This window comes from Halichoeres trimaculatus, unplaced genomic scaffold (assembly GCF_033239565.1).
Source record: "Halichoeres trimaculatus isolate MK-OKI-2021-1 unplaced genomic scaffold, fHalTri1.1 fHalTri1_scaffold_22, whole genome shotgun sequence".
Classification (NCBI taxonomy): domain Eukaryota; kingdom Metazoa; phylum Chordata; class Actinopteri; order Labriformes; family Labridae; genus Halichoeres; species Halichoeres trimaculatus.
The window spans coordinates 6,249,352-6,264,534 of NW_027437200.1; the positions used below are offsets into that span (position 1 = coordinate 6,249,352).

General features: G+C 40.1%; 3 protein-coding genes across 8 annotated transcripts; 1 reads left to right on the forward strand and 2 right to left on the reverse strand.

Annotated features, from left to right (window-relative positions):
• Positions 1 to 774: 774 nt before the first annotated feature.
• Positions 775 to 4,834, reverse strand: LOC141784384 (RNA-binding protein 4.1-like). The gene is made up of 4 exons (XM_074662211.1): positions 4,743 to 4,834; positions 3,421 to 3,838; positions 2,676 to 3,331; positions 775 to 2,319 (listed from the first exon to the last, which is right to left on the reverse strand). Exons 2-3 carry the CDS (start codon positions 3,827 to 3,829, stop codon positions 2,697 to 2,699), a joined length of 1,044 nt encoding a protein of 347 aa, XP_074518312.1. The 5' UTR covers positions 3,830 to 3,838; positions 4,743 to 4,834; the 3' UTR covers positions 775 to 2,319; positions 2,676 to 2,696.
• A 1,007-nt stretch (positions 4,835 to 5,841) lies between these two features.
• On the forward strand, positions 5,842 to 7,728 carry tifa (TRAF interacting protein with forkhead associated domain). Its single transcript, XM_074661872.1, has 2 exons — positions 5,842 to 6,016; positions 6,108 to 7,728. Exon 2 carries the CDS (start codon positions 6,170 to 6,172, stop codon positions 6,755 to 6,757), a length of 588 nt encoding a protein of 195 aa, XP_074517973.1. The 5' UTR covers positions 5,842 to 6,016; positions 6,108 to 6,169; the 3' UTR covers positions 6,758 to 7,728.
• Positions 7,729 to 8,378: 650 nt separating this feature from the next.
• LOC141784143 (RNA-binding protein 4.1-like) lies at positions 8,379 to 13,497 on the reverse strand. Of its 6 annotated transcripts, none has more exons than XR_012597424.1 (6): positions 13,401 to 13,497; positions 11,923 to 12,351; positions 11,202 to 11,836; positions 9,554 to 9,630; positions 9,077 to 9,157; positions 8,379 to 8,965 (listed from the first exon to the last, which is right to left on the reverse strand). XR_012597424.1 is itself a non-coding variant. In XM_074661871.1 (4 exons), exons 2-3 carry the CDS (start codon positions 12,329 to 12,331, stop codon positions 11,220 to 11,222), a joined length of 1,026 nt encoding a protein of 341 aa, XP_074517972.1. In that variant the 5' UTR covers positions 12,332 to 12,351; positions 13,401 to 13,497; the 3' UTR covers positions 9,076 to 9,630; positions 11,202 to 11,219. The 6 variants fall into 6 exon arrangements, 2 of the variants coding, with proteins under 2 accessions (XP_074517972.1, XP_074517971.1); XR_012597422.1 differs by having other exon boundaries at positions 8,379 to 8,969; XR_012597423.1 differs by having other exon boundaries at positions 9,077 to 9,630.
• Positions 13,498 to 15,183: the final 1,686 nt, after the last annotated feature.

The following is a 15,183-nucleotide window of genomic DNA, read 5'->3' on the forward strand; positions in this document are numbered from 1 at the left end:
CCAAGGTCCTGGAGTGGCCCACACAAAGCCCAGATCTCACTCCTATTGAGGCCATGTCCGCACATGGACTGGTATTTTCAAAAACTAATATCGTCCCCTTGTTCGTTTTGGAAAATACATTCGTCCACATGCAGCGGGCAAATCCGCCAAGAAGTGTGGCTAAAGACATGCCTTTAGGTTACTAGGCGCCGTCCTGTTGGTTGTGGCTCTTCTGTCTTCTTTGTCCATTTCTTGTAATTTTTTGTCTCTTTTTTTTGTTGTCTTTGTATTTGGAGTGGGTCATTACTTTGTATGGTTTGTTTGCTGATCATAGACACCAAACTGGTTTTGTCTTCAGTGATATTTTTTACTATTTTTGCTCCTGTGTTTGTCTGGAGATCCTACCTGTAACCATGGCTGCATTGTTTACATGTGAACTCAGCTGTTAGCAGCCTGTAGCATGTCAATGCTAACTGGTGCAAGGCCTGATGTCTTCCCACAAGGTGAGGAGGAGGTGAGGATGATGTGTTGGTTCTCAGGTGTGAGCTAAGAAGTGACGACATGGACCTGCCCTTCCATCCATCATTATAGAGAACGTAAGCTCCATCTCCAATAAGATGGACAAGCTAGCTGTGCTAGCCCAGCAACAGAGGGAATACCAGAGGGAAGAGTAGCATCATGCTATTCACATACATGGCTAACAGAGCGAACATCAGACACCAACGCCACATTGGAAGAGCTTCACCTGCTGTTCGCAGACAGGATCAAGGAGACATTTTGGCCTATTAAGATTACCAAAATATGGCAACGACTTTCTATGAGACTTAGTGCGGGGTCATGTTTCAATGTTTATTCATGCAGTTCAGATTCCAAAATGGCAACACAATGCAAAGTACAGTTAACACCATACATCAACCAAAATTGTGTAAAGTCAGTCTCTATAGCATTTTCAGTCCAATGTTCCTTCCCTTCATATTTCACATTTTTAAAAATGGTCTCTGAGAAACTGTGTACAGAACTTAATGCTTACTTCAAGTCTATTTAATGTCCAAACAGTGATTCAGCTTTACCTAAAAAGCAGCCCTGAGTCCTTCCCTTACAGCTTTCTTCCTCCTTTTCATCTGAAAAATGTTTTTATATCCAACTTATCTTCAATTTCTGGTGAATTTTATTAGCTGCCAGAATTCAGGTTACAGACGATGGCTGAAATGAACCATCAACAATTTAAAATTTCATTCAACACTGGCAATGAAATATCGGAGTTACAACTGAGTGTATCCTGGTTAGCACTGAATAAAAAGGTAGAGCATGCTTTCTCAGGAGGACCAGCTGGTGTTCATGGTTATTCTCATGATTACAAACCTTTCTGCCAATGTGCCGTCCACACCAGTTCAATGAAATCATTTCTATTAGGATATTTTTTTGCATTCACTGTCTTTGAAAACCTTAACTTACCTGTGATGGTCCTCAGAAGATTCTGATGACATGGCCAAGGTAAACTTACTCATGGAGTGTTTTCACTAGGCAGTAAAAATGGGCAAGTTTCAATTCTGTCTCCAGGAGGACAATCGAAAAAGATGACTGATTAACAAAAACACTCAAGACAAGATCGCAGAGAGATATGTCTTCAATCAGCGTGATGATTGAACGAAAAAGTTAAGCGAGGTTTCACATATTTTCAACGGTTCATAGTATCATTGAAGAGCTGATCAAATCTACGAGGGATAATGAAGGTTCTTGTTTAAACTCAAGCGGTTGCACTGAAGTTTGATAAGCGCAGGCCGTTGTTGTGAGCAGACTTAATCATTACAGCACAAATTTGATTTTAAAAACAAGGTCGAAAATGGACTGGCTCATGTGGGCATCTTATTGGATTAGCTATGAACATGTTCACCCCAGCTCCACATGAAGGTGAGGTTTTGGATGACAGGGTTTAACATTAAGGAACCAGCGTGCAGAACAGTTAACACAAAACAGAATTCAGTTTGATCTACAGTCACTCGTTTCGCCTAGTTACTGCTGCTGAACTTACTCAGCTTTCCAAGTTCAAACACAACATCAGGACTAATTATTCAAAGTTTAAGTACAAATAAAAAAAAAACGCCCCATCCAGACGTCGAGGATTTAAAAATCTACAGCACAGTAATAAACTAAAACACTCAGGAGAGAAAAAACGGGTGTAAAACTGTCAAATTATAAAAACAAAATCAGACAGACGTCGACAATCATTTCGTCCTGTGAGCGTCGCAGGAGAACATAACGCGCTCAGCCACAGACAGGAGGAGGATAATGTCACGTGCATCAGGAGGCAGCGAGCGGCGACGCAGAGGGACGACGGTCCTGAAAGAAGAGCAAATGACACAAATGACCTGTCTGCAGCGATAGAAACAAACACGTTTTTCCATCTCTAGTTTACCTTCTCCGTTATTTTAAAAGTAACTCCTTGGTCCAAGAACCCTGACCATTGACTGCGTCTTTGTCAGACTGTGCCTCTTATATAAAATTAGCTGGGAGTTGTTTAAATGCACAGACTAACAACCTTTACAACCTTCCGACAGCATTTGCACGGAATGCTTTTCAAACCGTGTTTACCCTTCAATCTACAACGTGCAGGATAAGTCGCAAGCTGCCTCTGCCTTTACAGGGACGATTGGTTCTTTAGTTAAGAACACCATCTAACTCACACCTAGTCTCACCTTTACATGTAAGGACCTTGCTCAATAAGCGTAGCGTGCAGGCGGTGGCGGAGGCAGCCGATCAGCGTAGGGGTCTCTGGCACGTGGTACTCCGTATGCCGGGACCCTGGAAACCGGAGAGAGGCGAGAGCGCTCGTAGGAGTAGCCGTTACTGGCGGGGGGCATTGGCACGCTAGGTGGTCTCCTGAGCGGGCTGCGATCTCGGGCATAGTACGAGGACGGGGGAGGAGGGAGTGGCCGACGTTCGTACGGGTCAAGCGGCGAGGTCATAAGACGATCTCGGACGACGGCTGATGGAGGAGGGGGAGGAGGAGGAGGAGCGCCAGGGCGTTGGTCTTCATAAGCGGGGATGCCATAAGGACGGGCTCTGTACTTCTCATAGTAATCTACTACACCATACCTGTCCCTCTCCCCGTCATAGGGACGGTCAGGATAAACTGCTCGTCTGGGGGGAGGGGGAGGCAGAGGGGGAGCAGGGTAACCTGGGGGAATGTGACTGAGGCGACCTCTCAGGTAACTTGGAGGGGGAGGCTCATGCCTGTCTCCTGGATAGCGAGGAGGCCAGTAGCCACCCCTGTCTGGGGGAGGAGGGGGGTAGTCATCCCGTTCATCGTGTCTGGGTCGGCTTTTAGAAATCTGGACATGGATGCGTTTGCCTGAATAAAATAAAAAATTAAGTCATCAGATCTCTTTTTTAACAGAAATTTGACAAGGCAATACCTGAACTTGTTATGGCATTACTTACCTTGAAATTCACTGTTGTCCAGTCCCTTGATGGCATCCATCGCCTCATCAGAGTTTGACATGTGAACAAAAGCAAAATTCTTAACAACTGCACACTCAGTGACCGTACCATACTCTTCAAAGAGAGCTCTCAGCTCATCATCAGCTCCCTTTTCCACATTAGCTACATGCAGCTTCACTGAACCCTGGTTCTTGCCATGACTAGCTTCCACATTGATGGGAGTGCCGTGAAGCTTGTAGAGGTGCAGGCTCTTTATGGCTTTGGTGGCAGCCTTGCGGTCATCCATGTGGACAAAGGCATAGTTTTTGATGATGGCACATTCTGTGACTGTGCCATATGTTGTGAAAAGGGCCTTGATTTCATCTTGATCTGCTTCCCGAGGCAGGTTTCCCACAAAAATCTTAACCATTTTGGAGATCTGTCCGGGAGAAAAACAACATATTAGCATCTGGGCTAGTGGTGATTAGTATTCCTAACAAAAATTACATTGTTTACCTTAGATCAGTCAGTAGCTTATTTATCTAGATAGCTACGTTGCAATGTTGTGTTTTCAGTAGTAAGTAGACCAGCCAAGGGGAAGGGCTTCAGCTCATTAAACCAGAATAAACGTCTATTTACGATCAGATAAAAAATAGAGAAAGGCCACTTGAGTGCGGTTCCGGTTTAGGACACTAACCGCGATCTGGTAGGTGTAATAATAGTATAATTGCCTCCTTAAAGAAAGGTTCGCTTCCATCTGAGTAATATAGTCATAAAACAGCTCGGTTTGTCGGTATTAATAAGGCTAATTCTTCATACCTGCTTAAGCAAGAGCGTAGCAAGTTATTCCGTAGAAGAATAAGTTACACTTAACTGAATTTAAGTCATTTACTTGGTGTCATTTTCCTAAAGGAAACACTAAAAATCCGACAGTGCGTTTTCCATTCACTCCCTGCTCCCTGGTAAACGGGCCCTTCCATTTCAAAATGGCTGACGTCAGTAAAGCTAATGCTAACGCCCATTTACTGTTACATAATAACGCAAATAGAGAGTCAAATTAACCTTTGTTTTACCATGCATAGGTCCCTCACTGTATAATGCTATTAAAAATCTGGTAAAAATGTAACTCAAGCTCTTTGTTGATCCTAGTAGCTACTGCTCGTTGCTGTTAGTGTGTCGGTCATGTTCCGCTCTCACACAAAGAAAAGGTTTTCATTTCATCCTCAAAACTCGACGCACTACCTGCAGAAAAACTAATCTTTGTTACGCCAACTTTCAAACACAAACTCTACATGTTTTATATGTAGATATACTAAAAGTATAAAGAGTTACATTTATCTTACCGGTCGGCCTCTGCAATTCAGCCGCTGCTTGAACCGTCACTGAGCCGGCTTCACTTCCGGTTGGTGCGCTTTCCTCTCTTCTTCGTTTGCGATTGTCTCTGATGGAATTCACATCGCCACCTAGTGCCCATAAGAATATCGTCAACTCAAAAAATATGTCGACATACTTTTTTTTTTTTAATGGCAAACTACTTTACAAAATTATTATTATTATTATTATTATTATTATTATTATTATTATTATTATTATTATTATTATCATTATTATTATTATTATTATAGACAAAGAAAATAAAAAATAAAAAATGAGAAAAGAAAACAAGTTAGGGGAGGAAGCATAACAGCTTTTGCCGTACCCTCAAGGTTTTAGGTTGAAGTTTTGTGATAATTCAATCTATAATTTTGAGAACTTATTAAGCATAAGTTACTTCAAAGATTGCTTCTTGTGGTATTCTATCCTTTAAGTGATGTCGGTAAAGTAGGAATTCCCCAATAGTAGTAAGTCAGTAGTAAGTGTGTTACAGGCTTGTTTAACAACAAGGCTAAGTGTGTGAGATTTTAACTTTTTTTGTCCGCCTTCTTTTCTGTCATGAGAATGGAGAAACAATAAAGCCGCGCAGTGACTTCCTTGGTGTTTTGAGTTGCGTCATCTGGTACTTTTAGTGCTGTAATGGTACCTTCAGGTGTATATCTAAAAAATGTACACAAGACGATCAAATCTATTCAGATGGAACGTTTCCTTTTTGACAACCATAGAATTAGGCACAGTAAGGGGACTTACTCATGGCAACATTAATATTATATTACCCGGCTGTACTTTTCATTGGCCAGGGAAACGTTTACTCTATGCTGATCAAAAGGGGAATCAATGACTTTGTATGGAATTAACATATCTTAATAATTTTAAGAACAAAACAAATTTATCTTCTGTGGATCAGTGAAGTCTCATCCATTTCATCTTATCTTCTTTGGTTACCTAAAGAAGGTGAAAATCAAAAACTCTTCTATACTAGAGACAACACACTTCACAGTTTTGCTTTTTCCGAGTTTTCACTTGAACGCAGCATTCACACTACTGGGTCTTGAGAAACTCCTCCTTATGAGAGGAGTGAACAACAGCCTGCAGAGAGAAGTCAGCTGGTTTGTTCCCGTTTTCATTCTCACAACTAACATCAAAAGTTCTCTCAGAGTGCTTCAACTGAAGTCCCTATGATCTCACTCTTCAAAGGACACAGTTAAATATCTATCTACATCTACAACTTTAAAACCCAGAGGTAAGGCACAGGTATCAAACTGCAGGAGTATAAGTTTTCCTTTGTTTTGAATGACCTCACAGGAACCCTAACAGTTTGCTTTCTATCCTAGCATTCTTTCGTCACTCAAGTTTACCAGATCATCACCATCTGCTGATTTCATCATCTGTCCTAATGAATGTCTCCCAAACTATGGAGACTGAGGAGGATCTCCTGACGTGTCTCCACATCAAGTTATACAACCCTCAGCAAAATGTCAAGGGCCTCTATGGGCTGCTCCCCCTTGGGGCCAGGAGCCGACACTCAGCAGATGACCCTCTGAGGCTGGGGCGTGATGCCAAGGCCTGCACCTTTGCCCTAAATGACATGAGGGTGTCTCGCAAGCAGCTGGTCCTGCACCCCTACCGCACACCCCAGAGTCCGGATATGCTCTTCACAATCCAGAACCTGAGCCAGAAAGGGAAACTATCTGTGAACAGCTCAGCACTAGGCTATCTGGAAAGAATGGACCTCCCTAACAAGGCCCTGATCAGGTTTGGAGAGTATGAGATGCTGATCATCAGAGAATCAGGGGAGGCAAAGGCGAGCTTTGAGGTAGGCTTTGAGGTGCTGGCAGTGCCTCCATCCAGAGAGACATGTGCGTGTGTACCAAACAGTACACCGGTGATGGACACAGGCTCAAATGGGACTGAGAGTTTTCCTGCTGAACCCACCAGACTGGGCCCTCTGGAGTCTGATGAAACTCTGCTCTTTGAGTCATGATGGGGAGAAATGCCATCACATACTGACTTTATTTGTACTGAAAAACAAACTGTAGTTGTTACAAGTGAAACTTTCTAAACCCCTTTTTACTGTGAAATCATAAGTTACTGCAAACTGTGTCCATTTTAACATTTCTATTAAAGCTGTGATCCAAATAAATATTTCATCTACTTTGTAAAAAAAACTGATTTTAAAGCCATTTATTTATAACTCATAGTTTGTCAAGTTGAAGCAGCATTTTTGTACTTTTATGTCCATGTTAAAGCACATTTACTCTCACATTAAGCTGTGGCACTATAAAGACAACACTTCAAAATCCTGTTTGTCCAGATTTGTTAGAGACAAAGTTGTTTTCTGGTGTCTCAGGTTACATTCTTCAGCCCAGAAAAACAAGGTCAGAATTGGTTTCACTCTACAATGTAAACGTGAGGCCAGGACAGATAGGTTAGATGCAGGAACTTCTTTTATATGATCTCACAAAGGCCAATAAAGTGCAGTTTGGTTTTTTATGTCCATTGTTAAACTGGATTTACAAGCAGCTTTTATCTGCAGATAAAAAAGGACAACAAGGCAGTCACAGAAGTTAAGAATGTAAAGTTTCATCTGTCATAGCTGTAAGAGGATAGCCCCCTCTGTGGAATTTGGAAATTCCAGCAAGAAGGGGGCGTGTTAAGGGAAACAGCATGTGACTTTCACTATCTTCGGTGAGCAAACAGAGCTTTCTAGAAAGGGAAAACAAAACTTGGAAGTTTTTTCCCAACCAACGCTGATACTTTTCAAAAATGACTTTAAAAGCAAATTTTCTGCTATAAAGAAAAAGTGGAGGTGACTCCATATTTGAAATGTCCTACTAAAATTACCTCACTCATAAGTGACAAAAATCTGCAATTAAACCAAGAATCATCAGAACCAGGACAAAACTTCCCTAGATCAGAAAAAGTATTAAAGAAGAGACAATAAACTTAGCATCTTTAGTCTTTATTGAAGCATACACAGTTTAACACATACCCGAATCTATCATAGGTCAGCATGATGACATTTAATACTTCACTGAAATGGCAAAGTAAAACACTATCATAGAGATTGTAACAGAATGTAACTTTTCAATAGCTGCAGTTATTTGTGTGATAAACTACACAACAGCAAAATGAATGAGTGATTGGCTAAGGTTAGAGTTCACAAGAAATATAAAGCCATTATCACAACAAATAATTCATGTTCCATATGTCATGTTCCAATCATACTGACAGGGAGACGATCTAGTCACAGCTGCAGCTGCTAACATAAACACACTGACAATGGAAAAACTCCTTTAAGCTCAACCATGTGCAGTTAAAGAGGTCATACAGTATGAAGCAGAAGACGTCACAAAACCTTCATGTTTCAAACCGTGACTAAAGCAGTACTTGATCAAAGTGGTCAATTACTGTCTATTACCATCTTTTAATGTCTTTTATCTCTATCTTATTTTGTTTTACTGTTTGTTTTTCTTTACCTTCTTTTACTCCTTTCCGTTAATTTATCAATACTATTATGTGTTATTAATTATGATTTTAACTTTTTAATGGTTCACCTTTTTAAACTCTTTTATATTTTTTAGACCTTTTTACTTGCCATAACTCCTGCTCATGTTTATTACTGTATTTTACCATCACCATTTATTTTTTATTATTTTGTAATTTTATCATCATTGTTCATTTCATCTTTTTATATTTTCTGACCTGATTTCTGCTTTCTTCCCCTTTTTTTATTTTATTTTATTTTATGTTTGGTCCTCATGGTCTCTTTTTAGGCTGCATGGTTCTTGTATTGTCTGGGTTCCTATTAAGTACTATAAATTATGGAAAGGACCTTTTCACCTCATGTCTTTTTACATTGTCTCAGTCTTAATTTAAGCTGTGCTTTATGTTTTTACTTTGTTGTGCTCATTGTTTGTTTGTGTTTTATTATTTTGTGCTGAAAGCTTGTAAAAGCACTTTGTAAACTATGTTTGTAAAAGTGCTATACAAATAACAAAATTGGAAATTAGAACTGGTTCAGCCATGTCAAAGCCCTTTGGTCAAAAGCGTCTGATTCAAAGAAATTAACACCTCCTCCTTCAAAGTGGTCACTAAAGTCCTAACCACAGAAGTGAATCTTTGCAGGTTCGTGGACTTCTTCTGCAGCTCCTAGACCATAGGGACCGAACTTCTCTTTGTGCTTCATTTTCTTCCTGACAAAAACAAATACACACGTTACAAACATTATACCAACCCCACACAGAAGACAAGCCTCTTAGAGGATCTCATGGAGCACAAAGTGATGAACTCTCTGCTTTACCTTAAGATCAAGGACCGCCTGATCTGGTCTCTATCCTGCCCGGCCCATTAATGGACTTCTTGCAGCTCCAGATTTGAGAGCCTGTAGATAAACAGGGTCAGATTTTTTACATCAAATGAGACGAGATTAATGAGCATGTCCTCCACTTCAGGTGGTTTTGTGAATAAATATAGGTGGGCCCTAGTATAAATAATAAGTACTCATATTGTAGGAACCTGTCCTGAAAAGACAACTTTAAAAAAGAAACAAATGGGATTTAGTTTGGAAAAAGGAAGGAATGGGAATAAAGCACGGTGCATCATCAGAGTATAAAAATATGATCAGAGGATCTTTAATTGTTTTAGTCAGAGAAAGGAGATAGCAGATAAAAGTAATACTTCTCTACCAGCAAACAAAACACTTCTATATAAACACAGGAACACAAGAGAGCTTTAACCATTAGTAAGAAGGTTCCTGAAGAAAATAAAAACAACCTACCTCACGTCCTCGGGGTGCTGCACATCTTCAAGGACGACTTACCATGAAGAGGCAATTCCTGCTTAGTGTCTAACAACCTATGAAGAGCAAAAATACTAAGAAATGCAAGACTACATGCTATGTCAGGTACAGAGGTGTAAATATTTAAGAGGACAGACAATGGGATGCATGATGTATAAAATGTCAAAAGTGATGAGAGACACTTCATTGCAAGTTATAAAAACATGGGCCATGTTGGGTCAACTGAAGACTAGGTTTCAATGGTAAACTAGATTACAGATCACAGTTTGTGAGGTTGGGCTTCGCTCACGGAGTAAAAATTAATGCAGAGAAAAAGATCAATTTAAAAGCTACATTAGTTTAAGGGTTGTCAGATCTGACCAACAGCTTCTTTTGTATAATTTTTTTTACATATTCTGTTCAAGGTGACCATGTAAGCTGCTGCTTTGAATATTTTTCTCTCTCTCGCCTCATTAAGTTTTCAGCTGTGAGCAGATTTGGTGTTGCCTGTGAAAACAGTGACTTGAAGTTCTCGCATGATTTCTACCATCTTTACTGAATACGAACAGACTGCGAGAGCATCACCTGCCGTGTGCTGAGCCAAGAGTAACACGAGTGGGTACCTTTAGAACAATCTGGTCTGGTAATAAGTGTCTGCTAGGCTGAGATGCCTACCCAGCGTAGAAGAATTTCACAGTTAAAGCGTTGTTTTGTTTGATTTGTTTTATTAAAAAGGCCTTCAAAATGAAAAGCATCTTGTAAATAAAATCATACATGACGGTGCTGAAGATTTTCGCAAGAAAATAGAACACAAAGCGTAAAAAGAACAAAACCACACTGGACCTTTTGATTTGTCATGCTAACATGTGTCGCAAAATTTACCCTACACACCAAGTATTATATTAAAGCACTCTGATACGCTGCCTCAAACCTTAGCCTGAACACAATTTAATTTTTGTCTATTTCAAATTTTCATTTAAATGACTTCCCTTATTGTGAAATTATGCCACACTTACTCAAAGGCCATATCCATAAAAAAAGAAATGAAGAGTTAAGTGTCTTGGGCTATTAACAGCATTACGTCACACTGAAATAGACTGAGCACTTAAGCCAGCATTCTATCCTGCAAACATTTTAAAAATTAAAAAGTGAAACAAGCAGAGGAACAGAAAAAAAAAAGCATAAACAGCTCTCAAGATCAAGTGAACTTTGGACAAGGACTCGTAATGTTTTTTGTTTTTTTTTAAATACGGGGCTGTCCGCAATAGTGTATCTTCCAGTAAGTCTCAGGCGAACGCAACGCAATCCGCCATAGACGAGGGGATGCATAGCACCACGTGCATCAGCAGACGGCGACGATCTTGTCATATTCTAAACCTGGAAAGAGAGCACACCACACATGTCAAGGAGCGCGTTTTATTAAGGCTTCGCGCAAGACTAATCTGAATTTCAAGCAGCAATGTTTGAGGAATCTTTCAGCAAGTTTAAAAGTCGCTACTTCATTTGAATGCACTAGTTTCAGGTTTGAGGAGCTCCGGCTGATGGAGATGGTTTGAAACATGTCGTTGCCTCAAGTTAAAAATTTTGACCTCTCAGTTATGTCTACCCATATGTGTTTATATTATAAAACACAGCCCATTTGTCTCACCTTGAATTTCAGTGTTGCCTAGTAGCCTGCATATCTGGGTGGAGGTGGTGGTGGCAGCGGGACTCTGTCTGAATAGGCGTCTCTGGGGCGAGGAGCAGTATACATCTGAGGTCTTGACAGACCAGGGGAGAGGCGAGAACGCTCGTAGGAGTAGCCGTTACCAGCTGGTGGAGGAGGTGGTGGGGGTGCAGCTCGTCGGATGGGGCTTCTGTCCCTCACCATATAGGATGGAGGGGGAGGCGGGAGCGGGCGGCGATCATAGGGGTCAAGCGTTAGACGTTCTCTGACCAGTGAAGAGGGAGGAGGTGGAGGAGGAGGTGGGATGGCCCGAGATCGTCTGTCGTCGTAGCCTCCCGAGCTGTAAGGACGGGCTCTGAATCTCTCATAGTAATCAACAACACCATAGGGATCTCGCTCAGCGTAGGCACGGTCAGGGTATGGTGCTCGCCTAGGTGGAGGGGGAGATGGAGGTGGAGGAGGGTAAGCAGGCATGCGGCTTCTGTAGGGAGGTTCAGGCCTCTCCCCTGGGTAGCGAGGAGGATAATAACCTCCTCTACCTGGCGGAGGTGGATAGTCCCCCATCTCATCATGACCTCTGGGTCGACTTTTGGATATCTGGACATGTATGCGCTTTCCTGAGGGAGCAAAAAGGAAATCTGTCAAATGTGAAGACCAGGAACAAACAGCGTTTTCTTTGACAGAGAAGAACAGATCTACTGACCTTGAAACTCTGTGTTATCCAGACCTTGTATAGCATCCATGGCCTCCTCAGAATTCAGCATGTGCACAAAGGCAAAGTTTTTGACAATTGCACACTCTGTGACTGTGCCGTACTCCTTGAACAGCTCGCGGAGCTCTTTGTCAAATCCCCTTTCTACGTTGGCTATGTGAAGCTTCACGGGGCCCTGGTTCTTTCCTCTGCTGGGCTCCACATTGATAGGCCTGCCATTCAGCTTATACTTATCAAGCTCTGCGATGGCTTTGTTAGCTGCCTTGCGGTCTTCCATGTGCACAAAAGCATAATTTTTATACTTTGCACATTCTGTTACTGTGCCGTACTGGGTGAACAGAGCTTCTACTTCCTCCTTGCCTGCCTCAGGAGCCAGGTTTCCAATAAAAATCTTCACCATTGTTGCACCAGTGTATGTCTCTGAAACGACCAAGAGCAGACAACGCAGTTAGCATGAGTTAAGTTTAAGACAGGGGCTCAGGACAGTCCATAAAAATAAGAACACAAATATCTAAGAGAAAAAAACTGAAGCAGAACCAAGTGTAAGAAACATTGTTATTCTAACTGAAAGGATGCACCTTGACAGAAAAAATAAATAAGTAAAGAATCCTATAAATGTCCTGAGTGAAACGTCGAGGAGTTATGGAGTTGTTACAGGTTGAATCAATAAGGAAAGTGAATAAGTTCAAAGCGAAAATTCTTCATTAAACTAAATATTTTAGACAAGTTGTGTACAATTTTACGTACAACGTATTGCTATCTTATCATTCTATTCACAACGGAATAACACTGTGAATTTTGATCATAAAAATAAACTGCATAGGGAGCAGTAAAGAACACACAAGAGACGGTTTGTTTGGTGCATCATGTTCATTGAAAACGTCTGATATCTCTTGACAGTATCTTATCCTTAATCTTTACACCACATCAAAAGCTGTTATACTCATGGTTTTATGAACTGCATGCACAACACTATATAAATGGGAAAGGGCAAAGTGCTTTGGATTTAGGGTGGAGATTGGGATTGAGCCAGGGAGAAAGCAAATGGTTACCCTGTCGCGTCATTACCAGGAAATAGAGATCCTGTAATCGAGTCGGCTGCCGGCTGAGGGCCGCCGGAGCTAAATCAGTCTCAACCCTGACAATCAGGAGCAAATTAATCATTTCTCCTTTAACTCTAAGCTGTGCCAATATCTGTGAAGCACGAATTTTCACATGTAGCGAAATATTATTCAATGAAATCCCCCCAAAACTCCGGTGGTTGTACTTCCTGATTCCTGATATGAGCCACGCTAACATTAGCTACCCGATGTTAGCAGTTTCTTCTCGAGGCAATACATCAAATCAACATGAGTTAAACTAGTACTATCATATGTAGTATAATACACCGACGTTTAAGGGTCAAAGTATCAAATCAAAAACATAGAGAAGTATGAAAGGCGACACAAAACAAGTAGGTCTTAACTTACCAGAGCGAGAACGGCGCCACAACGAAGTCTAAAGGGCTACGACGGACACTGGGTGGTGACAACTGCGATGCAGCAATTTTGATTGGTGGAGGCTTGTGTCATTCGAAAATTTATGACTGTGATTGGTTCATAGATTTTACACAAGAAATACCCGGATAATGAAAAAAAAATCCGAACTTTATCAAAAAATAATCAAAATTGCAAAATGTCAGGTAAATTTTCTACAATTTCACTAAAGAATAACAAAGTTATGGCTAGAAAATAATGGATAAATAAATAAGAGCAATAAAATGTTTAAAAGGGTGTGAACAAAGATTATTTGTATTGTGAAGATTGTTGTAGAAGGCTAATACATGGAAACAAGAAGTTTTATGTCTTACTTTATTAGCCTTTTGCTGCTAATAGAGTTGAATGTTTTTTTTTGCTAGTCTGAAAAAATGTTAAATAAAAATGAGCCTTTTGAGTGTATACTTGATGAATTGAAAAACGCAAGATGATGTAAAACCTTTGGTATCAATTCATTTTACAGTCTATGTTCAAAACGCTGCATCAGAAACAGATGAGTGGCGTCACAGATACTTTATTTTACAGTCTGTGGTATCTATTGAAAAAGAAATTGGATTCCTATAAAATTAAACAATAGTAATCAATGTAATAACAAGATTGTAATCTTTTTAAACCAAAAGTTTCTTAAAAGACTTTCTTATTTAAAGAACTTAGTGCATATTGTTTGGAGCTCAGTTTTTTCTCAACTTGCTTCTTTCTTTTTTTTTTTTTTTTAACTTACAAAGCTCACTAGATACCAACATTCAATTTCTTAAAACTAAGAATCAGCTGCTCCAAAGAGAACCGGATGATGAAAGCTCATTCCACCAGGTCGGCTACTGTTGACCAAAAAGTTGAAATAAAATGTTTTCTCCCCCCTCTAATTATTTAATTTTCACTGTGATATGTCAGAAAGAGTTTGATTAATAATGTTTTAAGGAGATACATAATTTATAAGTTAATATTAATCACATATTCACCATTATTTCTTGAAAAGAGGTATACAAATTACCAATACCAATATTTGCTATTTTGGGTATCACTGTCTTAATACATATTGCAGAGCAGATCCCAAAAGTTCAACAGAATATACATTTACATTAAAATTACACTTAAGCTTTCAGCCTCTTGTAGGTAGCAGAAATCAGGCTATAAAAAGCTAAAAATTTAGAGAAAAATACAAACACACAACAAAGCTCATGTTTTGTGGATCATACAAAACAGGAGCTGTAAAAAAAACTAAACCACATGAGAGAACCTTAAGCAAGGAACAAATAGTATTTTATCCCAACCCAAATGGTTTTTAAGACAAAACTAAACCTCACCCTAAAACAAACATACTGAAACTCACATGCTGATACTTACAAGGCATTGTTCCAGCTCTGATCAAAACTCACAGATAGCAATCTGAGACTGTGTCTGTTGAATTGAGAGTGACTCAACACAAACAATGTCTGATGAATGGATGCTACTTCTAGAGTAATGGATCAAAGTTATAGAAATAACATTGCAGATGGTAAGTCAAACATTAGGTTTTGACTGGCTGTCCCTTTACTACTCAGTGGAGCTGGGACAACACATTTCAGGGGCCAGCATTCGTTAACAGAGCTGTTTATCTTTTAAACATCAAATAATTACAAGAAACTGTTTTAGACACAACAAAGCTTAGGAATAACTAACAGCAACGTGTTTAAGAAGAAGGGCGTGGCAAAAGCTGCAAATACTGATGTATATGTCA